General features: G+C 37.1%; 1 protein-coding gene across 2 annotated transcripts; it reads right to left on the reverse strand.

The window, feature by feature from the left end:
• Positions 1-26,936, reverse strand: LOC132113266 (doublecortin domain-containing protein 2C). Of its 2 annotated transcripts, none has more exons than XM_059521081.1 (13): positions 26,480-26,936; positions 26,112-26,160; positions 24,328-24,404; positions 23,919-24,050; positions 23,695-23,841; positions 22,592-22,646; positions 17,159-17,252; positions 13,423-13,523; positions 13,102-13,206; positions 12,896-12,994; positions 8,236-8,305; positions 4,020-4,070; positions 1-425 (listed from the first exon to the last, which is right to left on the reverse strand). In XM_059521081.1, the coding sequence occupies exons 1-12, from the start codon at positions 26,746-26,748 to the stop codon at positions 4,027-4,029; spliced, it is 1,242 nt and encodes a 413-aa protein (XP_059377064.1). In that variant the 5' UTR covers positions 26,749-26,936; the 3' UTR covers positions 1-425; positions 4,020-4,026. The 2 variants fall into 2 exon arrangements, with proteins under 2 accessions (XP_059377064.1, XP_059377063.1); XM_059521080.1 differs by lacking the exon at positions 1-425 and adding an exon at positions 3,062-3,842 and having other exon boundaries at positions 26,480-26,935.
• Between the last annotated feature and the right edge of the window lie 147 nt (positions 26,937-27,083).

Genomic DNA, 27,083 nt, shown 5'->3' on the forward strand with positions numbered 1-27,083 from the left:
TTCAACTATGTAAAGATCATTTTCAAAGCAACGAGTAGCATAAACACTGAACTGTGTTCCACTAAAATTATATACTAACGTTTGCAATAACACTCAAAAACTTCAGAATTGAAATTTAAAAGGCATTAACATTCAAATTAGTGGAATGCATCAAAATGCTTGTTCCTATAGAAAAACTCTATTGAAAGCAGTCCTGAGGGTTGCACTCCTACACATGTTTGTGTTCAGGATTCACCCTCTAACATTAAGCATGAGAAGCAGCGTGGCCATCCATGCAGCTAAGCAGTAAAGCTCAAATGCAAATGGACGCTCTGCTCCAGTGCTGCCTCATCAGTTCTGACACCCTGCTGGAGTGGTAATCTGTGAGCCATATGCATAGCAAAGCATCATGGCCATCTGCCCTGGGAACACACACATCCATCTTCCTAAGGATACAGGTTTGTATACATGTAGGTCCGGGGCATGTTGGGAGGGTGAGAAAGACAAAACAGAGAGTGAGTTTAAATACCACTGGCTCCCTCTACTGTGCTAAATACTCTTCACTAATAACAATAAACAATCAATAAATTCATTTTTAAAGGTGTAACATGCTCCATACCAAATGTCTACTTGAGAATGATGCAGTAAACCTTACCAGACCAAGCTAAGAATGATATCACCATAGACCAATCTGTTCTCTTTTATTTTTAGAATATTTCCTCAGAGCATCTAATCAGTGCACAGACCCCAGCAACACCAATGTCTCCCTGCCTAGCATCTTATCATACACTAGGGGCTTTTAGCCCTTCTTCCAGTCATTAACATGAAATAAGTGGATGTCAGTCTGGAAAAACAAAACAAAAACAAAGCCATTCTAGTGGTTCTGCATGTCAGCACTTTCAGAGAGAGAGACTTGTACATTTCCAACAGTTCCGAGACTCATGGTGTTTCAATCAAGAAAGGAGATTCTGTTAACCAAAGGAACAGGGTCCTTTCAGTTCAGCTGGGATCAATTTAAGAACTTGCATAACTCTAAAATGTCTGGTTTCAAAGACTCTGCTCAAAGTGAAGGAACATAAACTGGGTTTTGATACTTTTTTGGTTGGGCATTTAATTAACTGAAAGTGAAGCTGTAAAGTAGGTTTAAGATGACAGCTACACAATGCTCTGAGACAGGTTGTCTGAACTCCTGCTAATAAGTGGCAAATATATCCCAAAGGTGTGTGACATGATCCTGTACCATCTGGCAGTCATCATAATAAAACTTTTAGGACAAACTTGTGAAGTTAGAATTTTGAAATGTCAGGTATTTTATTATTTCATTACTTACAACAGTTTTAGACATATATTATGGCTACTTATGAATGGCCATCAATGGAGAAAGATGCTTTTTCGCTGTCAGATACCATCAAGGGCTAACACGGCCATGCAACCATGTCAGACTTTTGATTTGGGCAAATTTGGATTGAGAGATAAGTATCAGTTGTCTGACCAATGGCAGATGCAGTATTTGAGGAAACCTGTTTGAAAACACTCATAAGTATTAGAGATGGGGACCAAAAACCATTCTATAACCTTTTCTCGAAAATAAATAAATAATAAACTTATGCTGGCATTTGGGATTACTTAGATTTTTTTTTTCATATGCTCACCAAAGCTACATTCACCAATAATACAGTAAAAATAATAGTAATACTGTGTAAATTTTCTTATTATTATCAATGTTATGCCTAATAATTTGTGGAAGCAGATCATTTTTAGGATTCTTTAATGCATTGGAAATCTAAAAAGCATCACTTATTTGAAATAAAAAATCTTTGTAACAATGTAAAACTTTTGAACAATTGAATGAATCTTTGCTGAAATTAAACATCTTTAAAAAATAAAATAAATGAAAACCTACCGACCACAATGGTAAAGAATACATCCTTTAAATACATTTACAGAACTACATGAGGTGTATTTTATGACAATTTGAGTTACAAAAACTAAACAGCAATTTAAATGTTTGTGTAAACACATTTTGCAAGAATACATTTAAATGTACAACTTATTGATTTATTTTCAATTGGTAATAAATTACTTTTTTTCACATATTTATTACTTAAAAGTTCTAAAATAATTGTTAATTGAACCACTAAGGAACTGGAATCATTAAAGAGTAATCAGACTCAGAACAAGAAATAAATCATTTAATTTCTTTACGATCCCATCCCTACACATTTCATCTTAAAATAGTACATTATCTGAGAGCATGATGTTCAAAATACTAAAAGCATCAGACCAATAACTTGATGCAAAGCTATTTTAATGTCTTAAAGACCCAACCAAGACATGCATGTCAATTTAAATTAAATATGTCTTTGTGCATTATGATATCATACTCAATAACCATTGATCTTAGAGCAGAGGGCAGACTATATGTGACATATAATAAGGTATGTTGTCCTTGCAGTGCCAATGCAGAGCTTGTATGATGTCATCGGCCACTCTGACAATGATGTGATGGTACATTTTATCAATCACAGAGTAAGTTATCTATACCACTATCTCACAAATGAACAAAGCGAATTAAACCTCAGCTTCTTGTCCATTAACACAGGGGTTATCCCAAGGATTTAGGAAAGGATGTGTGTTCCTACACTTCATCAAAGTGCTTTTAATAAGAGCATCCGGTTGAAGGCCAAGTATTGTTCTTCAAATTAATCACATTTACATAGTGGACAATTACAAAACCAAGAACCGAGGCAGCCCGAGAAATGATTTTACATTCCCCATTGTGAACAAAGATATAAACCATGACCTGCAGGTCATTAGTCCCTGTTCTATACTTGTCTGATACTTTGCAAGCCACATGTTTAATTTGTTGATTCATGGCACAGTGGCAGTCCATCCAAGGGATTAAAACCTTAAGCAATAACCCGTTATTAAAATACTGGTTTCATAGACTTATAACCTCCCACCCTCCACAAAAAGTTAATGCGATTAAAAACTAATTGCGTAAAATAATTGATCAAAAGCACCACGATGGTTCCCACTCAAGACCTTTGCTTCTTAATTATTAATTCCCATAATTAGGCAACTTACTATGTACTGAGTGTGAGGGCCCATGCAATATTAATAGTGATGCATAATTATGTAATACAATCCAGACATAAGAAGATATATATCCACAGTGGGCTTTGTTGAGATAAAGACATTTTTATTTGCTTTATAAGATTGTTTCATCTCCAAGAGGGTCTTGGTGGATAAAAGAGCCACAACTGCAGGGGTTTTAGTGACCTCTCATATTAGTTCTATCAAGTTTAAGACACATGAACATTAGGAAAATATTTCAACACAACAGGCAGTCTTGCTATCAAAGTGCACAGAATGCATCAAAGGCTTACCTCAAAGAAAAAAAATATGGATGAACCACAGAGTCTGTCAACAAGGGAACAAATAGTGCCCCTGAATTAGGCTGTAGAACGCAGTGCATTGTGTGATAAATTATATATTATGTTCATGCCAGTATTGGAAGATTATTGAAGGTCTTCATGGTGCCTGAAGCAAATATGGAATATGGAATCCCATCTACAATGGACTCGCTGGAGAAGTTTGGCTTTCATCTCGAGATATGCTTCAAAGCTCACTTCGAATAGAGCAAACTGGCAATCAAACTAATGTGTAACCGGGCAGTTGTGCACTTCACAAAGCCCATCATCAGAACCGCAGCTGAGATCACACAGAGACAGCGCCGTCTCCTCATACAAGGTCTTCCGAACATTATTTTTTTTCCATGTTAGAACCTATGGCGAGATGCTTTGAAAATCTTTAATGTCTTGCTTGTGGCATGCGAGTGAACATCCTCATCGACCAGAAATCTTCATAGATATGAATAAAACAGAAAGCTTCAGAATAACTCTTCATCATGGATTTCTAATTTGTAAGGACAGCACATAACTCTTTGATAATATTATATATTCACATCTTATCTCACATTAAATACAACAAACTGAATATACTTCTAAATGCTCAACGACTTTTCGTTTAGTACATACCTGATACTTAAACGCCATTAGGTCCACAGTTCAAGGTTACTTTTTTCTTTTCTGAATAAATGCAACAACAAAAAATTGACATGAATTAGAAAATACACTATTATTAATTCAGAGCGACAAGTTCAGATTGAGCTTGACATAGCAACCCACTCCACGGGCTGTAATATATAACAGTAAAATATTACCATACTTCTCCAGTTTATTGATTATATTAAGAGTGGAAAACATTTATTTTTATTACAAGTTTTCTAAAATGTTCTGTTTAAATATGCAAATCTATCTAATTAAATATGTACTAATCTGCATCAATTTCTAGAACAGAAATCTGAACATTGGATAAAGCAAGATTCAAAATGTTTCATCGCTACTGAAGTGGAGATTTGTGGCTCAGTGCAGGAGAAAAAACTTGCTCCTTTAAAGATGTGGATTGAATGCAAAAAATAAGTGTAATAAGATACACTCTTGTATTTTGGATGTTCAGGTTATGTACTGTAAATCCAAATAGCCCTAAATCTCAAATCTGACTAGTATATGAAAAAAAATAATAATAATAATAATAATACGTTTTGCCTAGTGTCTTATCTAAAATGGGAATAAAGAAGGTTAAACGGTTCAAAAATCATTTTGTGCAAACTGTTTGATAGGACACTGAAAGTGACACCATAACATATGATACACCCACACATTACAAGACTACTGCAATCATTACATGATTGATGTTCATTATTCCTGTAGTATGAAAGAAGATACAAAGTGGTGAGGTGCACATTGCAGATCATGTAATACTACACAAAATGAGCGCTAGGCCCCAGCCTCAATCACAATCCAAAGAAAACATGGATGTACTTTTACATCTGTGAAGAGTTTCCTGTTTCCAATGGAGACTGGAGGGCTGCCACATATTCTGGTATGGGTTAGACATTTTGATATTAAACAGGCAGGTTTCAGAAGTCTTCCTCTTGAGTAGAATGCTAGATTTATTTTAGAACCATGAAAATGAAAGACCTTAAATAAACTAAAGTTTTTGAAATATAAGAAATCACAGCTGTGAAATTCCGATGTTTACTTCCCCATATCTAGTGCAGAACTTGCCATAAACTTCTTGGAGGAGTTGGATGTGCTGCTATCAAACTTTCCTGAAGATGGCACTCCTCTGGTACTGCTTGGTGACTTCAACATCCACCTAGATAAACCCCAGGCTGCTGACTTCAAAACTCTGATCACCTCATTTGCTCTCAAGCTAGTGTCTACTACAGCGACTCACAAATCAGGCAACCAACTGGACCTCATCTACACGCGCTGTTGCTCTGTGGACAACTCTTCAGTTACTCCACTGCACACCTCAGACCACTTCCTCATTACTGCTAACCTAGCACTTACTCCTGAAGTGCCTCACACTCCAACGCAGGTCACCTTTCGACGGAACCTACGCTCACTCTCTCTCTCTCGCCTATCTTCTGTGGGGGGAAGTCGTGGCCTAATGGTTAGAGAGTCGGACTCCCAATCGAAAGGTTGTGAGTTCGAGTCCCGGGCCGGCAGGAATTGTGGGTGGGGGGAGTGCATGTACAGTTCTCTCTCCACCCTCAATACCACGACTTAGGTGCCCTTGAGCAAGGCATCGAACCCCCAACTGCTCCCCGGGCGCCGCAGCATAAATGGCTGCCCACTGCTCCGGGTGTGTGCTCACAGTGTGTGTGTGTGTGTTCACTGCTCTGTGTGTGTGCACTTCGGATGGGCAGAGCACAAATTCTGAGTATGGGTCACCATACTTGGCTGAATGTCACTTCACTTCACTTCACTTCTGTGGTTTCATCCTCGCTTCTCAGTTCTCTGCTCTGGACATGAACAGCGCTACGGACACTCTTTGCTCCACTTTAACATCTTGCTTAGACAACTTTTGCCCACTGTTGTCTAGACCAGCCCGCACTGCCCCATCTGCCCCCTGGCTGTCCGAGGTTTTCCGTGAACATCGCTCTAAACTCAGGGCTGCAGAGAGGAAATGGCAGAAATCGAGAAACTCTACCGACCTCAGTGTGTATCAGTCTCTCCTCTCTTCCTTCTCTGCAAATGTCTTCACGGCTAAAACATCCTACTACCACAACAAAATTAACAGCTGTTGTGACGCTCGGACACTCTTCAAGACTTTCTCTACTCTTCTTAACCACTTGAGCTGTTATTTTGATTTTTTGAGAATTAGGCATATGCAATATTGGACCCACCGGTGGGTCCCCAGAGTTGATGTGGTTAATCCACCGCCACCACCTCCTCCATCGACTCTTACAGCGGACGACTTTGCAGTTTTCTTCACAAATAAGACTAGATCCATCAGTGACCAATTCTCCACACCGCAGACTGAGGACAACTTCACAATGACCGACGCACACTCTTTCTCCTCCTTCTCCCCACTCTCAGAGATGGACGTCTCCAAACTTCTCCTGTCCAATCATCCTACTACTTGTCCACTTGATCCGATCCCCACTCACCTCCTTCAAGCGATCACTTCTTCAGTCATACCTTCGCTTACTCACATTATCAACTCCTCTCTTCACTCTGGAACATTTCCCTCAGCATTCAAGCAGGCTCGGGTAAGCCCACTGCTCAAGAAACCATCTCTAAATCCAGCGCTTCTTGAAAACTACAGACCGGTATCCCTTCTTCCATTCATTGCAAAGACACTTGAGCGAGCTGTGTTCAACCAGTTTTCTATGTTCCTTGTACAGAACAACCTCCTGGACAACAACCAATCTGGCTTCAAAAGTGGCCACTCAACTGACATTGCTCTGCTCTCGGTTACTGAAGCCCTGCGACTAGCAAGAGCAGCTTCAAAATCCTCGGTACTCCTCTTACTGGACCTTTCTGCTGCTTTTGACACTGTTAATCACCAGATTCTCCTGTCCACCCTCAGAAAGATGGGCATCTCTGGAACAGCACTCCTGTGGGTTAAGTCCTACCTCTCTGACAGATCCTTCAGTGTGTCTTGGAGGGGTGATGTTTCAAAGTCACACCACCTTGCTGCTGGGGTTCCTCAAGGCTCAGTACTTGGACCACTTCTCTTCTCCATCTACATGACATCATTAGGATCTGTCATTCAGAAGCATGGCTTTTCTTATCACTGCTACGCTGATGACACCCAACTCTACTTCTCATTCCAACCAGATGACCCGACGGTAGCTGCTCGCATTTCAGCCTGTCTGAGTGACATCTCTAGCTGGATGAATGACCATCACCTTCAGCTTAACCTTACGAAGACAGAACTCCTGGTGATTCCAGCTAATCCATTGCTTCATCACAACTTCTCTAGACAGCTGGGCTCATCAACCATTACTCCTTCGAGGACAGCTAGAAACCTAGGAGTTGTGATGGATCATCAGTTAAGCTTCACAGACCACATTGCTACAACTACCCGGTCCTGCAGGTTTGCCTTATACAACATTAGGAAGATTAGACCCTTCCTGTCAGAGCAAGCAACCCAACTTCTTGTCCAAGCTCTTCTTCTCTCCAGTCTGGACTATTGTAATGCTCTCCTGGCGGGCCTTCCTGCATGTACTGTCAAGCCTCTGCAATTGATCCAGAATGCAGCAGCGAGGGTTGTCTTCAATGAGTCAAAAAAAGCTCACGTTACTCCTCTCCTCATCAGGTTACACTGGCTACCAGTAGCTGCTCGCATCAAATTCAAGGTACTGATGCTAGCCTACAAGACGACCACTGGCACGGCACCAACTTACCTAAACTCATTGGTTAAATCTTATGTGCCCTCCAGAAGTTTGCGCTCTGCAAGTAAACGACGCCTTGTGGTACCATCACAAAGAAGTTCAAAATCACTCTCACGGACCTTTTCCTGGACTGTGCCCAGCTGGTGGAATGACATCCCAATCTCAATTCGTACAGCTGAGTCTTTACTCCTGCACTTAACCAACTAACACTAGCACTTTTCCTTTACTTGTCTTTTCATTTTATAAAAAAAAAAAAAACCCTGCCTATGCGTTCTATACTAGACTAACTGAGACTTGTCATGGCACTTGTATACTGTTGTTGTTCTCTGTTGACCTATTATTCTCATTTGTAAGTCGCTTTGGATAAAAGCGTCTGCTAAATGATTAAATGTAATGTAATGTAATGAAAACATCAAAATTACTTTATCTCCTCCAGTTATTTCATGAGAGATACAGTTATTAAGAGAATGGGAAACAGTTTCAGCAGGCGTTTAGGAACTTACCATTTAAAAACGTAGAAGTATGCGATCGTATTCCATACTTCTTTGAGGACATCTCCTCCCCCTTGGTGTCCTGAAAACATAAATCAGAATCTCATCCTTTGATCTAATTATGTTTCAATGCAGTACGATCCTCATTTAGTGAAGCTGTCAAGTACTGTAACACCTTAAAATGATATATTAAAGTCAGGCTAATGCCTCTTTTGAAGTGAAAAGAAAGAAATATGGCTTTTACTCATGCACTTCCACATGATTATTACATAAATGATAATCAGCTCAATTAGGATGCTTAAAGTGGTTTGTGTTTCTTCTATTTCAATTGCACTTTACGAATGCATTAAGAGTATATCTTTAGAGACTATGTGTAGATCTAAGCATAGATTTTATGCTTGTAACTAAAATTTCACAATAAAAGGAATAGATCACCCAAAAATGAAAATCTGCTGAAAATTTACTCACACTCAGGCCATTTAAGTGACGTGACATTCAGCCAAGTATGGTGACCCATACTCAGAATTCGTGCTCTGCATTTAACCCATCCAAAGTGCACACACACAGAGCAGTGAACACACACACACACTGTGAACACACACCCAGAGCAGTGGGCAGCCATTTATACTGCGGCACCCGGGGAGCAGTTGGGGGTTCGATGCCTTGCTCAAGGGCACCTAAGTCGTGGTATTGAGGGTGGAGAGAGCACTGTACATGCACTCCCCCCACCCACAATTCCTGCCGACCCGAGACTCGAACTCACAGCCCTTTGATTGCGAGACTGACTCTCTAACCATTAGGCCACGACTTCCCCAAGCTGATGTTTGTTCATCAGAACAGATTTGGAGAAATCTAACATCACTTGCTCACCAGTGGATTTTATGAAGCTACACTTTTTGTGCACAAAGAAAAAAAAACAACAACTTTATTGCCCAATTTCTTCTCTTCCGTATCAGTCTCTACTGCACATTTAGAGGGGCAGCTGTGGCCTAATGGTTAGAGACTTGGAGTAGTTACCAGAAGGTCGCCGGTTTGAGTCTTGGTGCTGGCAGGAGTTGTAGGTGGGGGGGACGCATGAACAGCGCTCTCCTCCACCCTCAATACCCATGGCTGAAGTGCCCTTGAGCAAGGCACTGAACCCCCAGTTGCTCCCTGGGTGCTCATTGCTGTGTGTGTGCACTTGGATGGGTTAAATGCAGAGCACCAATTCCGAGTATGGGTTACCATACTTGGCACATCACAACTTCATTTAATTTATGAGAGTAACACATCTTTTTTAAACACAAAAAAGTATTCTCGTAGCTTCATAACATTATGGTGGAACCACTGATGCTGCATGGACTATTTTAACAATGTCCTTACTACCTTTCTGGGTCTTAAACCCAGTCGCGTTGCTGTCTAGGGTCAGAAAGCTCACGGATTTCATGAAAAATATTTTCTTTTGTATTCTGAAGATAAAGTGAAAGTCTTACAGGTTTGGAACAATATGGGGGCGAGTAATTAATTACAAAATATAATTTTTTTGGGTGAACTATCCCTTTAACTGAAAATTTGATTGACAGCTGTGATCAGCATTCACTTTCATTGTGTGGAAAGGAGCAACTTGGACATTCTTCAAAACATCTTTTGTGTTTTATGCAAGAAAGAAGCTGGTTTCAAAAGACATGAGGGTGAATAAACACTGAAAGAACCAAGAGAAACTTGCGAAAAAACATGGCAACATTTAGATATTTCTTTAACAGTGACTCAAGATGTTTTCTTAAGTGGTCCAATGGCCCATTGGACAAAACTTGTGCATCTCCATCTAATTAATGACTATCCACTGGCTTATAAACAGTAATTGAATGGTCTACTGCAGAGGCCTTGAAATCCTCGGAGAGCCACTCAAAGCCCATGCTATCGTCTGGGGTTGATTATGTTTGACCTTGTGTGAAGCACACTTTGAAACAGTGAGTCTAAGCTGGGGAACTGTAGCCAGAGAGCAAAGCAGAAGATAAATGAGCAGATACTGTATTGACACTGCAAAAGGAGATCAATAATGTGATCAATATCTATTTGATTTTTATCACAAAACTCTGTGGAGGAGGAAGACAATTGATCAAACGTGCCAGGACACATTGGCATATCTAACAATATTAATTAAGAAAAACTGCTTTGGTGACTGATTGCTAAATCAGTCAATATTGTTCAAATCAAAACAAATGATTTCTGCTTTCAATGCATAGCCTAATTCTTTCTCAGGATGGATTTACTGTAAGCTTTGTACTACGGTAATTGTCTTAACATGCTAAATGAGTCCATAGACATGGTTATTATGATAAGAGTTAATAGAAGTTTGAATAATTAAATATTATATTATAAATTAAATATAAATATAATATAAATATAAAAGAAAGTTTTTTATTGTTATTTGTTCCTAAAAAAAATTAGTCATTCTAAATAGCATTTGAAAGCACAAATACATAGTACACACCCAGTGTTGAAACTTTATTTCACTAATTGCAATAAACAAAACAAAAAATGAAATATAAATATTTGATGAAAAAAGCTAAAAAGAATATGTAAATTAGAAATGTTGCCTTAATGAAATACTAAATAAAACTAAATGAAATACACAAGTTCTAGTTAAAGTGCTAAAATGAATTTACTAATACTAAAACTGAAATAAATAAAAACTAAAATAAATATAAATAATACAAATAAAACTAATATAAATGACAAAAGCACATAACAAAATTACTAAAGCTTAAATTAGATGTAAGCTAATTCAAAATATTAATAAATAACACAGTAGTATAATGCTAAAATAACTGTTCACATCCATAGAAAAGTTAAATGAAAAAAATATATATTAGAAATAAATCCATAACGAGGACTGATTTTTTTTCTCTCTTTTCCCTTCTCCCAGTCACAAAACATACTTCAGCAGATTTATTTGTGATTTATCTGTAAGTAAATTCTATATAAATACCAAATCATTGCATACACTTTACTGTAAACAACAACTGCAAACAATCTTGATGTCTTTATGACAGCTCAGCTTTTTTTTAATCTATGTGCTGGGGTTCAGTGTGTCGTAATGCAAATCAAAAATGGCATCATTTCTGTTAAGGAGGCTGTTGACTAAAACACTATCATATAATTAAATCTGTTCATCAATAAAAAGCGCAACTCTAGTAACAGTAGCAGGCGATATAATTCAAAGGCTCGTCAACGATGAGGTCATATTTATTTTGAAGTATGACTCATATATAGTGAATGAAATGTTTTAAGAAGCTTTCAAATATATGAAGCTTTTAAGAAGCCTTCTTAAATTACATGCTTTTAAACATCAGAGGGACTATGGATATGAGCACTTTCTCACCAAAGCAGCAGTTTAACATTATAATTGCTTACCTACTTATCTCAGGTTCTGTTGCAACAACATATTTGTGATGCTTTGTTCTCATGCGAACACAGTAAGGCTGCCGTTGTAAAATATATCAATTCAGTGACAGCAGATTAAAACCGTCACCTCGATATGAAATGCACAGCAGCTTCATAACAACTCATTATCACAAAATATCTATGCCATAATGTACACGTTACTGTCAGAATCTTATGAAATAGATCTGTTCGAGGGTCATAATCAAGCTTTACGATGCTGGATAATAAACACGGCCAGACAGGAAAAGAATTGCATGCAGCTATGTGTGCAATGGGAATACAAGCCTTCAGTGTTTGAATATTTATTGGACATTGTTGAGTGCTGGGGAACATGGTTAATGGTTAACATTACGCAGTCCTTCTGAGCAAGTCCTGCAAGATTAGCACTTACATGTCTTTAGTGCCGACACAGTGAACGGTCATAAAAAGAAGCCCTCATCCGCTCTTGTAAATCAAATCAGGTTTTGAGCGGTGATGATGATTCTGCCAATTAGTTGAGGCTGGACTGGTGAGAATTACTACTCACTATTACACATGGTCCATTCCCGAGATCTATAGCCACCCTCGATTTGGCAATCTCCATACAGGACTAAATGTGATAAGAAATGAATTATACTATTGATGAGGTCCTTAACAAGGTAATAACGCACTCCCCAGTCAATAATTATTCCGATAAGAATATCTTTATTATAAAAATGCAGACTGCAGCAGAAAATCGCAGCACCAAAACAATACCCAGAGGTGTAATTGCCTTTGTCTGAAATTATAGTTTTCATTAAATGGAATGCTGCATGTTATTGATTGTTTAAATAAGACTCGATATCTTCCTGTTTCAAAGCACTTGTGAAATTGCATGGCATTGTAATATTCCAAAGCACTGTTGTGTCTGTTCATCAATGTTATGAGATTCACACTATAACGACTCAAGGACTATTGGCCACAATAACTGCTGTATCTAAATGGGCTAATTTTATGGGGTTAGATCACAGACCAAAAAAAAGCAAATCACTCCCTCTCTCCTCATGACCTCATCTACTTTGTGAACAGAATGGAGAGGGAATATGACAGACTTGTGCTGCGTTTCATGCAAGGTAAATGTGGGATATACCCACTGATTGTTTATTATTAATAAATATTATAATTTTGTTTTGTGGCAGACAAACGTTTTAGCATCTTAAAAAAGTACAAATAAGATATATTTTATGTTTCATATGTTCAGTTGCATTTGCAGTTGTGAGCTTCATACTTTTGGTTCTTGTTGATCTAATGACTGGTCCCTGCTCTCTCCATGGCTGTTGGGTTGGAGGTCTCTTGACTCCTTCATACTCAAGGTATATTCTGAGATCTGTTGAAAGGCATTGTGTTTAAACTAACTACATTGCAATCTAAGAGAATCATTGGTCAAAGAACAGTGAAGAAGACACAAAGTGACTCATGTTAAGTTTATTTTACCTTATTGGTTCTAGAAGGGGATGACCTTGTTGAAAAAGCTGCATTTTGATGGTTTTTGAAGTCATTGTAGGAGTTTGGTTCCTCCTCAACTTCTCTTACTTCCATCTGTGGGAGAAGAAAGCATTCAGTTTTTTTCATGGCTGCATCATAATTTTGGTATTCAATAATCTTCATGACTGAAATGTGATGTCATGTATATTGCTTGGTAGGTAAAAAAAAAAAAGAAACAAAAAATAAGTCAGCCTGAATACACTGTAAGTCACTTTGGATAAAAGCGTCTGCTAAATGCATAAATGTAAATGTAAATGCTTTTGATTTCACCTGTTCAATCGGAAGATCAACCTTCATATTTTCATCTTCCAGTACTTCAGATGCTACTACTGCCTCCTTCATTTTGTTTGTGGCTCTGAAGACACTTTTTTCTGGAGAGGGCAATAAATCCTAATTACATGCTGATCGTATGTTCGATGCATCCATTAGTACAGAAAATTCTCTTCATTTTTAAAAGCATCCAAAGTTTCATATTTAGAAAAAATGAGGACTGCAGCAACTATCATTGTAAATATTTAATCTAAAGCAACCATTAAATGAATACTCCACTATTTTTGAATATAGGCTAATTCTACAACTCCTCTAGAATAAAAAAAGTTTAGTTTTACCATTTTCGAATCCATTCAGCTGATCTCGGGGTCTGGTGGCAGCACTACTTAAAACTTGACTTTTCTGTAGTTACATCGTGTACTAAGACTGATGGAAAATGAGAAGTTTTGTTTTTATTAAGTTGATGATATTACACAGCGCCTAAAAATAGGCTACTGTTGGAAGATATTTTCAGGCGCTGCATATATTATTGCGCCTGATGCACCCATGGAACGGCAGCAAAGTTCCTTGATTATTAGACTGTAAAATCAAAATTTTTCGTCTGTATTAGTATGCAATGTCAAGTTTTAAATATGAAAAATATAGAAACTCTTTGGTCATTTTTGAGCGAGATTCTAACGTTCTAATAAGATTAAATGATCTTTGCTAAGGTACTGCTAAAGTGCTGCCACCAGACCCAGAGATCGGCTGAATGGATTTGACAACAGTAAAACTCAACTGTTTAACTTTAGAGGAGTTAATCCTTTTATTGTAAACAGATAGGAGGTGCATGTTTTTCTAACGTTTCAAAGGCCCATATGACAGAAAAGATTTAAAATCAGAGCATTAAGTCCATTAGTAAGAACCTTGAGACCCTGTTTCCACTACTGAGCTTCAATGTAAACAAAGTACAAAAGGACACTATAAATAGAAAGGTTCTGTTGTGACTAACTACAAATGAATAAATGTTTGTTACAAAACGCTCAATATCTTCTCTCAAAACATAGGCCATTAACACAGACAAAAAAAAAAAACCTGTCTAGAGATGAAACGTCTTGTTTCAGCAGACAAGACATGAGGGTTAAAGTGATAAACACCCTTCAGCATTACCCAGAACACTTCACCTCACATCAAATCAAGTCCGTCCAAGCTCAGCACTTCACTGAACATTTAATGGGCTTTCTTGATCCTGAGATGCAAACTGCATTCACCAGTGCCTTTGACATTCAAAGGTAAGACAATCTTGGCTAATGATAGGCTGACAGCAGATGCACTCCTGCTCCAGTAGGTGATGGGAATCGCTCTCGCAGTCATGGCATGTTTGATTACCCCTCTGCAGCGATTGATGTAGTTTAAAGGAGGTTTCTTGTTTTATTTATTTTTTTCTGTTTCTGCCATTAGGAATGGCATTATGTGGATCTTTTGTCCCATGGGACATGATCAAGTGTCCAGAGTAAGTATGAGCCTTCATTGAGGGGCTTTTATAAGCATGGCTGCAGACATACCGTCCAAGGCTAATGCGAGATCTGCATGAGTGAGGGAAACTCAACTCCATCACAAGGACTGCTGGCTCGGCTCTTATGAGCAAAGTGATGGCAGCTCCGGAGCGCCTACAATTACTCACTGAATGACCTCATGGCATTTAAAAGACACAATGCACTTGCTCAGTCAAAGTCTTGTTCGGTTAATCCAGTGCACAAAAAGTGTTAATCTCATTCATGTGTGCCACCTCAGATTTGTGAGCAAAATGGATTTTGAATACAACAAAATACATACACATATAAACAACAACAAAAAAAAATCAAGAAACATAAATATCAAACATTTAAGTTTGGGGATGCTCCGTCTCAAACAGGAGCAGTTAAATACCTGCATTTTTTGGACAGAAAATCATTTGCAACAAGCCTCAAATCAGTCCTTTGGGGGTGCAAATCTGTCTTAAAATCATCCTTAACATTTCAAGTGTTTGGCCAGCCTTATGCTCACCAAAACTGCATTAATTTAATCAACAGACTGTTCAAAAGAACCACAAATATTTAAAGCATAAATGTTTTTCAACATTATTAATTTCTTTACTGTTACTTTTGATAAATTTCATGCATCCATGCATACTGAATAAAAGTAATAATTTCTTTTTTTAAAATGACTGACCCCAAAATATTATATTATAATGTATGAGCAATCACACGAGTAGCATTGCAATAGGTAATCACAGTGTGCCGATATACAGCCATATTGCATGGCTACGAGTGCGATACTGCATTTATATACAACTGTTCGACAGCACAAGTGTGTAAATGCATAAGAAACAACAATGAAGTCCTTTTATTGAAAGCTCCCTGTATGCCTGTATTAAAAGCTCACTTTATTATGTAGAGTATTATGAGAGAGATGTACTGAGAGAGTGTGATTACCTGCATTTGATACAGCATTCTTTCTACAGCTCAATCTCATATTCACAATTAAACAAATCCACTGAGGAAAGCGTTATCTTTGTCGCACTATCCTATCTGGAGCTGAGCCCTGGAGCTCAAATCTCCTTAAAAAAAGTCAAAGCACATTTTCAAATGGACATTGTCTTTATTTAATAACTGCATATTTGAAGTCTAAAAAAAGTACTTCGTGACAAAAAACAGCATTATTTATAAAATGAATGGATTATTAGATTATTATTGGAAAATTACTGGATTTGGGCATCCGCCATGACACTCGCTGTGAAAAATACCGTAAGTGGAGAGATACAAAGGGTGAAACAGTTGGAGTTCCGATATCACTAGAATATCACTCTCCTCTTAGCCAATCAGATTCGAGGACAAGAAAAGCAGTTGTATATATTATATTATATTATATTATATTATATTATATTATATTATATTATATTATATTATATTATATTATATTATATTATATTATATTAAACAGTTAGAATATGATCTCACATGCCACCTTTAAAACACTGGTGCATAACGACCATAAAATATTACACAATAATGGTATCGAAAATGGTAGTTATGATGTAAGTCTTTATACGCAACAGAGTGAGAGAGACTTGGTGAATGAAAGCGAAAGAACAGAAACTAATATAGAGGACCAATAAAGAAAAATCAGAGAGAATGAGAGAAAGAGATTTCTCATGAATAACTTATGAACATTTTGTTTACTTATCAGAAAAAAATGGAAACATTTTGTTTTCCCTGGCATAGCTAACAACACACTTGCATACACTTTAAACAAAATGTCCTGATTGAATTTATCTATGATTTAAAGCCCTCTGCAGCATTTGAATCCATGCGGAGCTTTAATATTCCTCTCACAGGATGGCATTCTATCCAAGAATGAAAGCGTATTTCCCTAATGTAGGTGGGCTTTAGAGAACAGCCTGTCAATTCAAAGCAATTTGTGGTGCACACACACCCTCGCTCACTGTATTGCACCACACACATGCAAGAGTACAAGATCCCTCTTTTTTGCCACTCTCTTTCACTCCCTTAATCATAAATGCTTCACAATCACACAGCAGAGATGGTATAAGAGAAAGACTGAGTGCAGAGAGCGAGAAAATAAGGCTACTACTAAAACAACAGCCACAGTGCCTATCAGCAATTATGTAAAACGCCTGTATATGGTGAAGGAAGAGGTGGGAAACGGAGCTCTAGGGAGACAGAAGGAAAATCGTATCACAACTTGCCACACTCACCCGCCGTAGCAAAGAGATCTGGGATTTTCCATCCCTGCCTGGGCTGTTTGGCGTAAAAAACGGAGCCGGTGCTGTCCACTCCTGGTTTTGCAAACTATGAGGGTACAAAAAGCAATCTTCAAATAAAGACCATACATGGCTTTGATTCGATCTGATGCTTAAAGTGTGTCTACAATGCTTTGATAACAAGAAACAACTGTGTTTCAAGCACAGCTCGTTCTTCCTCTTTTACTCTCTTTTTCACATTTTCCATTGACCTCAATTTTTCATGAGCTGATATGCTTTGTAGCTCCCCAGCGACCGGCACGGTATTGAATTCATCTGGTTCCAATACATCCCATGCACAACCTATCAATCACCAGAGAGCACAGCAAACTAATCATTTATTGATGAAACAGGGCAGCCATGAATTTCTAACTGCAATAGTCTTATTTATCAAGCCAGATCAAACAATGAGGATCCAAACAGCTTTAAAAAAGAGACTTGGAGGGAATAACTTATTCTTCAGCAGACTGCAGACAGTTATTGATGATGAAAAGAGAAGACTGGGGCACTGGAGACACAGAGAGAGACAGAGCAGTGGGAAGAGGAGTTTAGAGTGATGCTTTGACAGCAGGATGCATGTCTGAATTAATACTCCCACAAAAGGTAATTTTCTTCCAGCAGTCAGTGCATACTGGATCTACCATTGGGAGCAAGGTGAGCCATTTCTGGCACAGTGAGGGAAAGAGAAGGCCTAATACATTTTTCTCCAGCTCTTGCCACTGTTAGTTGGCTCCATAGAGAGGCAGCATGGGGGTACTTCACTGATCTCCGTCTTCCACTGGTACACACTTCGGGCAATGGTGTTTGCAAGCCCACTAACATGGGGCCTGGGGAATAGCTGGATATTTGTTCTACTCACTTGCTTTTTTAAAGCAAACTCTGCCTGACATGTCTTTGAATTTGAACAGACATTGGTGGGCAACAGAGAAATAAAACAACAGAATGGCCAAAAGTTCTGCTGGAATATCCAATTCATATAGTTCATAAATGACACTTTCAGGATGAACGTGCCAAATTCACAATATGAAAACTTAGTAAAAAATTATAGAAATTCATAAACTCAAGAAGATGTTAATGTATTACAATATTAATGAGAGTAAGTGAGTGTCTGAGTAGTTCAAGATCGCTTTTAATTCAGTCCAAGTTGCAGACAGCCTCCCGGTGGACCATTCGCAGTCCATACACTGACTATTTGACTCATGCTGCACAAAACTGGCAACACTTCTTGAAAATTTCCAATCTGACTGGGTGGTTATTCAATTTGTCTAGGCTGTTGAGATTCGCAAGTCCGCCTGTTAACAGATGCACATTCAGAAGGTGCTTGGTTAATACAATGAGTAAGAACTAATCACTGGATTTGGCTGGATGTGATGCCAGGTTAATGCCACCCAATCACTAAAAACATTCGGCTTTTCTACACCCTTTAATTATTGTGTTATCTATGTATCTATTTCAAACAAAACCACCCCTAAACAGCATGTAAAAACAAAAACTCAGGATGGTCACTTTTTATGTCATTCTGAGGATTCTCTTCCCATCTAAGTGGGCATCTTGACCAGAATGCCTTGTGCTAAAATGTCCTACATTCCACTTCTTAAGTTTTAATTATAAGTTTGTCGGGTTCAAGTGCCTTGTCAGAAAGAATACGAATTATGGAGGACACCAGGTTGATTCTTGACTATTTCTAGGGGAAATCTTATTAAAGCCAAAATGGAAAGTGAACATCAAATGGATATTGAATTAAATGTTATGTCGCATTTGTTGACAACCATATAAACATTAACCACACTAGTGTATACATTCACTGCACTATCTAGGAAATTCGCTCAAATAAATGCTGTTTGCACAATGGAAAATACATACAATATGCATCAAATAGTTATACACATATGTAAATGACTGCAACAGCAAGACTGTAACTGTAACTGTTACAACTGTAACTGTTGTAATGATATGTAACTGTAATAAAACATAACAGTAACTACAGCAATAGTTCTCTCTTCCACCATGTCTAAATTTTACAGCCTGTTGAAATCAGAAAGTCAGGTATCAAATACCCTGCTTACATTTTTGGTATTAAGATGTGTAACACAAGTGTAAACAGGGTCTAAAATGGTTTGTGCTTGTCCAAAAAATTTTCCCAGTTTCCCAGTCGTAAATACAACTAGAGAGGCCATTAATGTGCACTGTTCAACTATTACAGATAGCAAGCTACAATTTGGACCAGACTTTATGGTGACAGTTAAGTCTGGCTAAGTGAATCAAGTTCTCATTTAACCAAGGCATTTGGAGGTGGAAAGTCTGAGTTCAGTTTATAAAATTCTTCTATAAAAAGTAAAAAACAATAAAAAAAGACCTATTGTTAATTTGAGGAGCCAATTAAGACATTTTCCAATAATCACTAATTTAAAGTCCATTATTACTCCTGTTATTAACATCAGTTTTGGTGTATCATTTCAGGACGACACCAAATACAGGTGTTAATGAAGTACAAAGCATTTTGCATGCTAGTTGCAATAAAATCAATGTGTCTCATCTGACCACTTCTGATGGAATCCCCTATCTCAACACCAGATCTACACTGGGTCTAAGAACGGGTTGTAGTGTCCTTTAAACTAACTCAAGCATGGAAGAACATCGAAAGCTGGGGGATGGAAGCTTCAATCCAGAGCAACGTGATAATGATTCTAAAAACAGGCTTGGAAGACCCCCCCCCCTGTATTAGCGAACCACTCCTCCTGCCTTTACAGGACAGGCCTGACAGAGAGCAGCTGGATGGGTGTCTTTACCAATTCCCTAGAGAAACTAATGCTTCTCCAAAACAGGAAGCCACTGCGGGGATGGCAGCAGGTCTGACATGAGCAAGTCATATGGAGATATCAAGGAGATATGAGGGGACAGTTACATCCTACAGTGCCACGGAGAGGGTCTGAACAGCTTTACTGCCTCTGCATGTCACAGTCATGGATGTGTGGCCTCTAGTACAAGAGGGTGTGATCGTCTCTGTCCCTGCTGCACTTTTCCACCCGTGTCAACTTTGCTGACACCTCGCTCAACATCTGTTAGGCCAGTAGGAGAATAAACACCTAATGCTGTGCTACTGCTTTCATCTGCCAGTGCAGTGCCAGCTCTGTCACATGAAAAAAAAAGAGAGAGAGAGAGATTTATAATAATACACTGGCCCGTCCAAGCAGTTTACATGACAATAAAAAAAATATAGGTTTAAGTATACTGTATTGATTTCTAGGGGAAGATGAGAACAATTCTGTAATTCAATTTCTTTATCGAAATGTTTACAATGAAATGACATCATTGGATAATGTAACCAGCGAGCCAGAGAAAAGGAAGGTGTTTTGGAAGAGGAGCTTGGTGCAGGCCATGGCTGAATCTTTGTCTCCCTCATGTGATGAATACGAGAACTAAAGAAATAATGTTATGAGATGGAAAAATCCTGCAATGGATTAAAAGAAAACACACAAAACATGCTATGTAATTGTTTTTTTTTTACAAATAACTTTTTATGCTTCAAATAATTTTTTTTTTTTTTTTTAAGATTTAGAAGTATCAATGCCATTTTTTTTATTTAATTCTTGCAGAATAAAAATATTAATTTCTTTAAAAAAAAAATTACTCCAAATTTATGAACAGAAGTGTAATTAAATTCATTAAATCACAATTTTATTAAATAATCTGTAATTTAATATCTTTTATATGAATGATACTTAACAATTAATAATAATAGTAAATGCACTGTATGTGAAATGTATTATGTATTAATGTATTAATTACATTTTATGCACACACACACGTTTGTTTCTATGAATTGTGGGGACTTTCCATAGATTCTATTACTTTTATACTGACCAAATAATATTTTTTATCCTTTAACCCTAAACCTACCCCTTACAGAAAACCTGATTGCATTGTTACAATTTCAGGTCATTTACTAATTTTCACAGACAATGTCAATGTCAAAAATATTATCCTCGTGGGGACTTTTGGTCCCCACAATGAACCATAAACAAATACGCACACACACACACACTCATACATATATAATAATAATTGTATATATGTATATGTAATGTGTATAAATGTTTATTAAATATTAGTTTTTAAAGAAGTTCAAATTTATAATATAAACATAAACATAATCCTTCTGATCTAAATCAAGAATCTCAGGCAAGATTGTGAGAAACAAATTTAACAACATTTGTCAAAACATTTTTCTGGTATTGTAAAGCTTTGAATTACTATTACAGTTTCTCTGCAGGGAAAACAAATACATGATTTTTTTAAAGTGTTTGTTCTCCTCTCAACAAATACAGATTAGAGGTAAATGTAAACAGATTATGGAACGGCACCTTGGAATTTAATGACACTTTGATGAGACTTTGATTGCTATTCCATCTTCATTGTTTCAAAGATAATTGGCCACTTTCTTCAAATTATTTCCTCGACTCAATGAAGCTGATGAAGCATGAGAAATCAATAAGAGAACAACAGACATGGAACAACCACAGGAGCTTTCCCTTCTAACCTCAACAGGCAAATGGTTCACCGTAATTTTTTTGATTCACAATAACCAGATGTCTCAAACTTTACTTTGGAGAGCTCCGGGTCCCAGTCCACTAAGTGTGTATTTTTTCTCCATCACTTATTTGCCAGGTCTAGCTCTTGGTGTAGTCTGGACCATCCCAAAGCATTAAGTGAACACGCGCACTATCACAAAACAATTTATCGTCATTCCGTGGGAACAGGGGAGGGTTTCAGCGCCTACCCCCGGTGAGGGAGTTCGGCTCTCACTTGATCAAGTAACACAAACTCTGAGTGCTGGGACAGTTTGAAAAAGGAGAGGTGAGAAGAACTCAATACCTCCTCCAGACATTGATTGATGAGGGGAATGTACCCCCAACTCACACTGCCACATATCAGCCTGATTGGAGACACTGAGATCCTGTGACGGTAACATTTTTCTCAACTATCTGATCTTCAACACTTATAAACAGTAGCAAATTTATATCTGTGCCAAATTGAAATTTTTTCTCGCTAACTGGTTTCGGTCTGAGGGGAAAGGGATGGGTGCTGATCAAGATCGGTGTCTTGTAAACTAGTTCATGACATTAGCTCTGCGCTATGTTTAATCTCCATATTACAGTTCAAGAACAGAGCAAATAAGACTAATATTGCATTCCACACTGCAAAACAGGCTCATTTGCTTGTGTTCATGCCTGCCTTCTGAATAATTAGCCTATTAGTCTTTGACCATGCAAAATCAATACCAGCATTTTCATTAAATATTTACTTAATGTAATCACCCATGCCATCTCTAATATACATTCGTATCTGTTAAATAGTTTATTAAAGAATATTTTTCATTATCCTTACCAAAGTTCTGTCTTCTTTTTCTTTTTTTAGAACTGGATGAATGCCATTGTTGACCCTAAGAAAAAGAGGAAGACAAAGAAATAATTTAATACTGAATAAAAAAATCTGTTATCATGTACTTGTACTCTGCTTGTTCCAAACCTGACTGCTTTCTTTATTCTGTGAAGGACAGTGTCATGTTTCAAAACCAAAAATCTTTTTTTTCTTATGACAGTTCTGGCAATGTATTATTCATTCTATAATAAAAAAAGAAAAAAAATTTTGCTTATTGTATTGTCTCGTTATTTTATATTTAATATACCCTACTGACCATTCAGTTAAGGGCCAGTATATATATACATATATACACACACACACACATATATATATATATATATATATATATATATATATATATATATATATATATATATATATATATATATATACATATATTATTATTAAATAAATACTTTTATTCAGCAAAAGTGACAGGAAGATATAGATGTATAGATATTGTACAAAAAAATATATACTTCAAATGCTGTTCTTTTTAACTTTATATTGATTAAAGAATCCTGAAAAATGCATCACAGTTTCATCAAAAATAATAAGCAGCACAACTGTAGTCAACACTGATAATAACAAGAAATGCTTTTTTTTAAGCAGAAAACCAGATTATTAGAAGAATTTCTGAAGGATCATGTGACACTAAAGACTGGAGTAATGCCACTGAAAATTCAGCGTTGCCACAACAGGACTAAATGATATTTTAAAATATATTACACTATATTTAAAATACTTTCAAATGATTGTAATAATAAGTGATAGTATTACTGTTTTATTGTATTTGTGACTTCTTTCAAAAATATTTACACTTTTTAACAGTAATGCAACTTTTTCAAATTTCTGTATACTTGCATAGAATCAATCATATGACTTCAAACAAGGACTATTTCTACAGTGCTTTTCTGTCCTTCGCCTTTTGTTCTCCATGGAAGAAAGAAAGTCATACAGGTTTTGAATGGCAAAAAAAGTTAATGATGGCAATTAAACTAGAGTATAAGTTCAACAAAAGGGCATTATACATCTGTTAATTTATCATGTCTTATAATCTTTCTCACACATCGGTGATATTGTGGATTACTCCCTTGCTTGGGGCCAGATGATATGGCAAAGCCCGGAACCTCTCTGTCCCTACAGCAACATAATAGTGGTTGTTCTGTAGATCATACGATCCACGTACAGGCTTCCCATTCAACATGCACAATCTGAAAGATAATGAGATCACTCAGCTATAACTATATGTACATTTTACATATGTACATTTTATAGATGTAGCTCGTACCTGTGCACAGCTCCAGTGCGAAGGTGAACTCTCTCGGTCACCATGGCCAATACGTTTTCCCAGCTGCCAAGCGTGTGTTTGGGAATCAGCACCCGTGCTGGAGGAACCAAGATATCTCCATTGGTAAAAACACTACAAGATATAATCAAATTAACACTTAGGACCTCACTCCACACATGTATGCTTAAAAATGTGTTTTGTTATTAGAAACAAAGCCAATGTATACTGATAATTAACAACATGAGGAAATTAGATGCCATTAGAAATAAACAATTAAATAAAGCATAGGACATCGGCCTGATTTTATACCATTAGACAGTATTACAGTTTTAAAGAATTAGACTTTGCCGTAGCCTGAGGCTTTGCCATTGAAGACTTCCAATAGGGACACATTAAAAGCAGGGCTCACTTGATGATGCACGACTCATTACTGATTCTCTTCCATCGAGCTGGGACAATTATTCTGCTGTGAACTACAGGTTGGATCTGCAGTGGAGAAAAATGAACAGGACCCTGCTGAGCATCACTGACAATAACTGTTCCACTGCTCATTTAGGGCACTTACACATCTGGTTTTCCTCAATCAGCCATCTTAAATGCTACGTTGGTTGCCTTTCAGATGGAAACAAGAAGCTAAAAGGGTGACAGACAGTGACATATACTGCCATAACCTCAAGCAAAGTCGCTCTAAGTGGGCATTTTTATGATTATGGCTATATTATGGTCCATTGCATGTTGGTCTCTGTCCTTAGTTGTAAAAACTATTATCTTAATACGTCACTTCAAATAGTCTAAACTTGGAATAGTACAAAGCCTGAATATTTTGACTCCTTATTTGAATCCTATGCAAAACAGATCATGTGACACCGAAGAATAATGTAACAGCTGCCGGAAATCCAGCTTTGACATCACATGAAAAAAATTACATTTTAAAATACATTCAAAAACAAAACAAATGGTTAGTTTAAAAAGCAATAATATTTTACAGTACTGTTGTTTTTATTCTATTTTTAGATATCTAATAGTATAGTATTTTGGTATTGTGGCGCTTATATTGTGCTACTGTTGAATAGTTCACAATCCTGCAGAGTTTAGCTCCAACTTTAATGAAAAACACCTGAAGCAGATAATTGGGGTTTGCGTGAAAATTACAGACAGGTGTGTGAGCAGGAGTGGAACTGACTCTGAGGGAAGACAGAACTCCAGAGCAGGACTGAGCACCCTTATGTTAAACTGTGGCATAGCAACACTGATTGTAAACAGCTGTAACCAGATGTTTTTTTATTGTTCATATTTTAATACATGATATAAATGGTCACTGCATTTGAAACAACTAGGTGTATACGAGTGAAAATAACAATATGGCTGCATCTGAAAGTGACATATCGCCATGTTGCCCTATGAAGAATTGAATTTGCAAACAGCATTTTTTCACAAAGACAAAACTGATTTCAGACGGGTTTCTGAGGCTGCATAAAGATTTAATGGTCTACATCAAGTCTTCATTGGTGATAACTAAACTAATATACAGGCTAATAAAGTTCTTGTAAGTAAAGGAAGGAAGGAAGTTTTTTAATTTGCTATTATTTTACTGTATACACAAAAAAAAAATGGACAGAAATTAGAGGTAGGAGTCTCTGACAAATAACACAAAGCAGCATTTGTGCAGTACTTGCATTGAATGCTGATTAATAACCTAAAATATTTTTATGAGCAGTCAGAAAACTCCCCTAGTATACAGAGACTGTCCTACACATAGGCTACCTGATAGTTTGAAATGAAGAGAAACAGCTGACTCAAATGGAGATTTTATAGTGAAATCAATACACATGTGCACTTCATGTTCTTTCACAACAAGGGGAATAAAATCAGTCATCCGCTACAGTCTGAGTAAACCCTACACGGATATTCTGCTGGAGAGATGTATCAGTCAATAACAGAAAAGATGTATCAGTCAATAACAGAAAAATGTAGGATGAAGAACACCAGTAATAATCATACTGAAAACATGTTATGATTTACCATGGACACTTTTTCCTCTTGACCTTACTGATGTACAAAACATTCTCATACATCCACACATACAGAATAAAGTTGCCCCAATTTTTTTTTTTCATGTCTTGATAGAATGAGTAAAGGTTTTATGCTCTTTAATCATTCTATCAATAATGATGTAGTTACTGTGACTCTTACCGGTTCACTTTTCTTTTTTGGAGGTTTCTGTGTTGTTATGTGACGATAGCTATCAAAGAAAAAAGAAGAAAGAAAGTATAAAGTCAATATAATATAACATAAGCATATTATTTTGATGGTTTTGCATTGCAATGTAAAATGTAAAAATAATAATAATAATAATTCAGTTAAAATGTATTTCTGTACACATTAATGTTAGCCTATTAGGCTATTCTACCCTGTATTAGGCTGCTAATGTTTTACATGAATTTAATTCATAATCAATAGTTTTCTAAAAATCTACATAATACAACAGCAGTGTAGCTACTCTCTTGTAAATAACGTTAACTGCACCGTTACCGTTATGTGGATGAATAAACTTAACTTACTCCATTTGTTTGAGTCCCTCTGCTCCGGCTGCCACATATATCTCTCCATGAACCAGCTTCTCCAGATTCGTCACCCTGTGACCCTTGTTAGTGGTGTAAATATTTCGCACTGCCCCAAAGTGAGCTGTGATGCCTCGAGTGACTGTGTTCAGAAAGCTTTCAAAAGTGTATGACTGGCGTTGATTGATAACAAACTTTCGGCCGGGATAAAAAGCATCTCCGTTCCTGAACACAATGACCGTTTTGGGCGGTGGAGGATGCGCAGACATTATGAACTAAAACAACTCTGCGGTAATCCACGGGGAGGTGCTGACAACACCTAATTAAATATATAAATAAAACACAATTTTAGTAACCGCAACCGAAATGTGTGAATCGTTGTCTTCCGCGTTACTGGAGGCAGCCAGATGTTGTTTGGACGAGTTTCCACAGTAACGGAGTGAAACGCAAAGAAATGGCAAGAGTGCTGTTACAAAACTCTTTGAACAAATAAAATCGGTTGTATCGAATTATTTTTATTTTAATAGCTTGGGTAAAAAAAAAAAAAGAAAAAAAGAGTTTTGTTCTAATTTAGTCCGTGTTCTGAGGTAACTGGAGATTTAGT

This window comes from Carassius carassius, chromosome 32 (assembly GCF_963082965.1).
Source record: "Carassius carassius chromosome 32, fCarCar2.1, whole genome shotgun sequence".
Classification (NCBI taxonomy): Eukaryota; Metazoa; Chordata; class Actinopteri; order Cypriniformes; family Cyprinidae; genus Carassius; species Carassius carassius.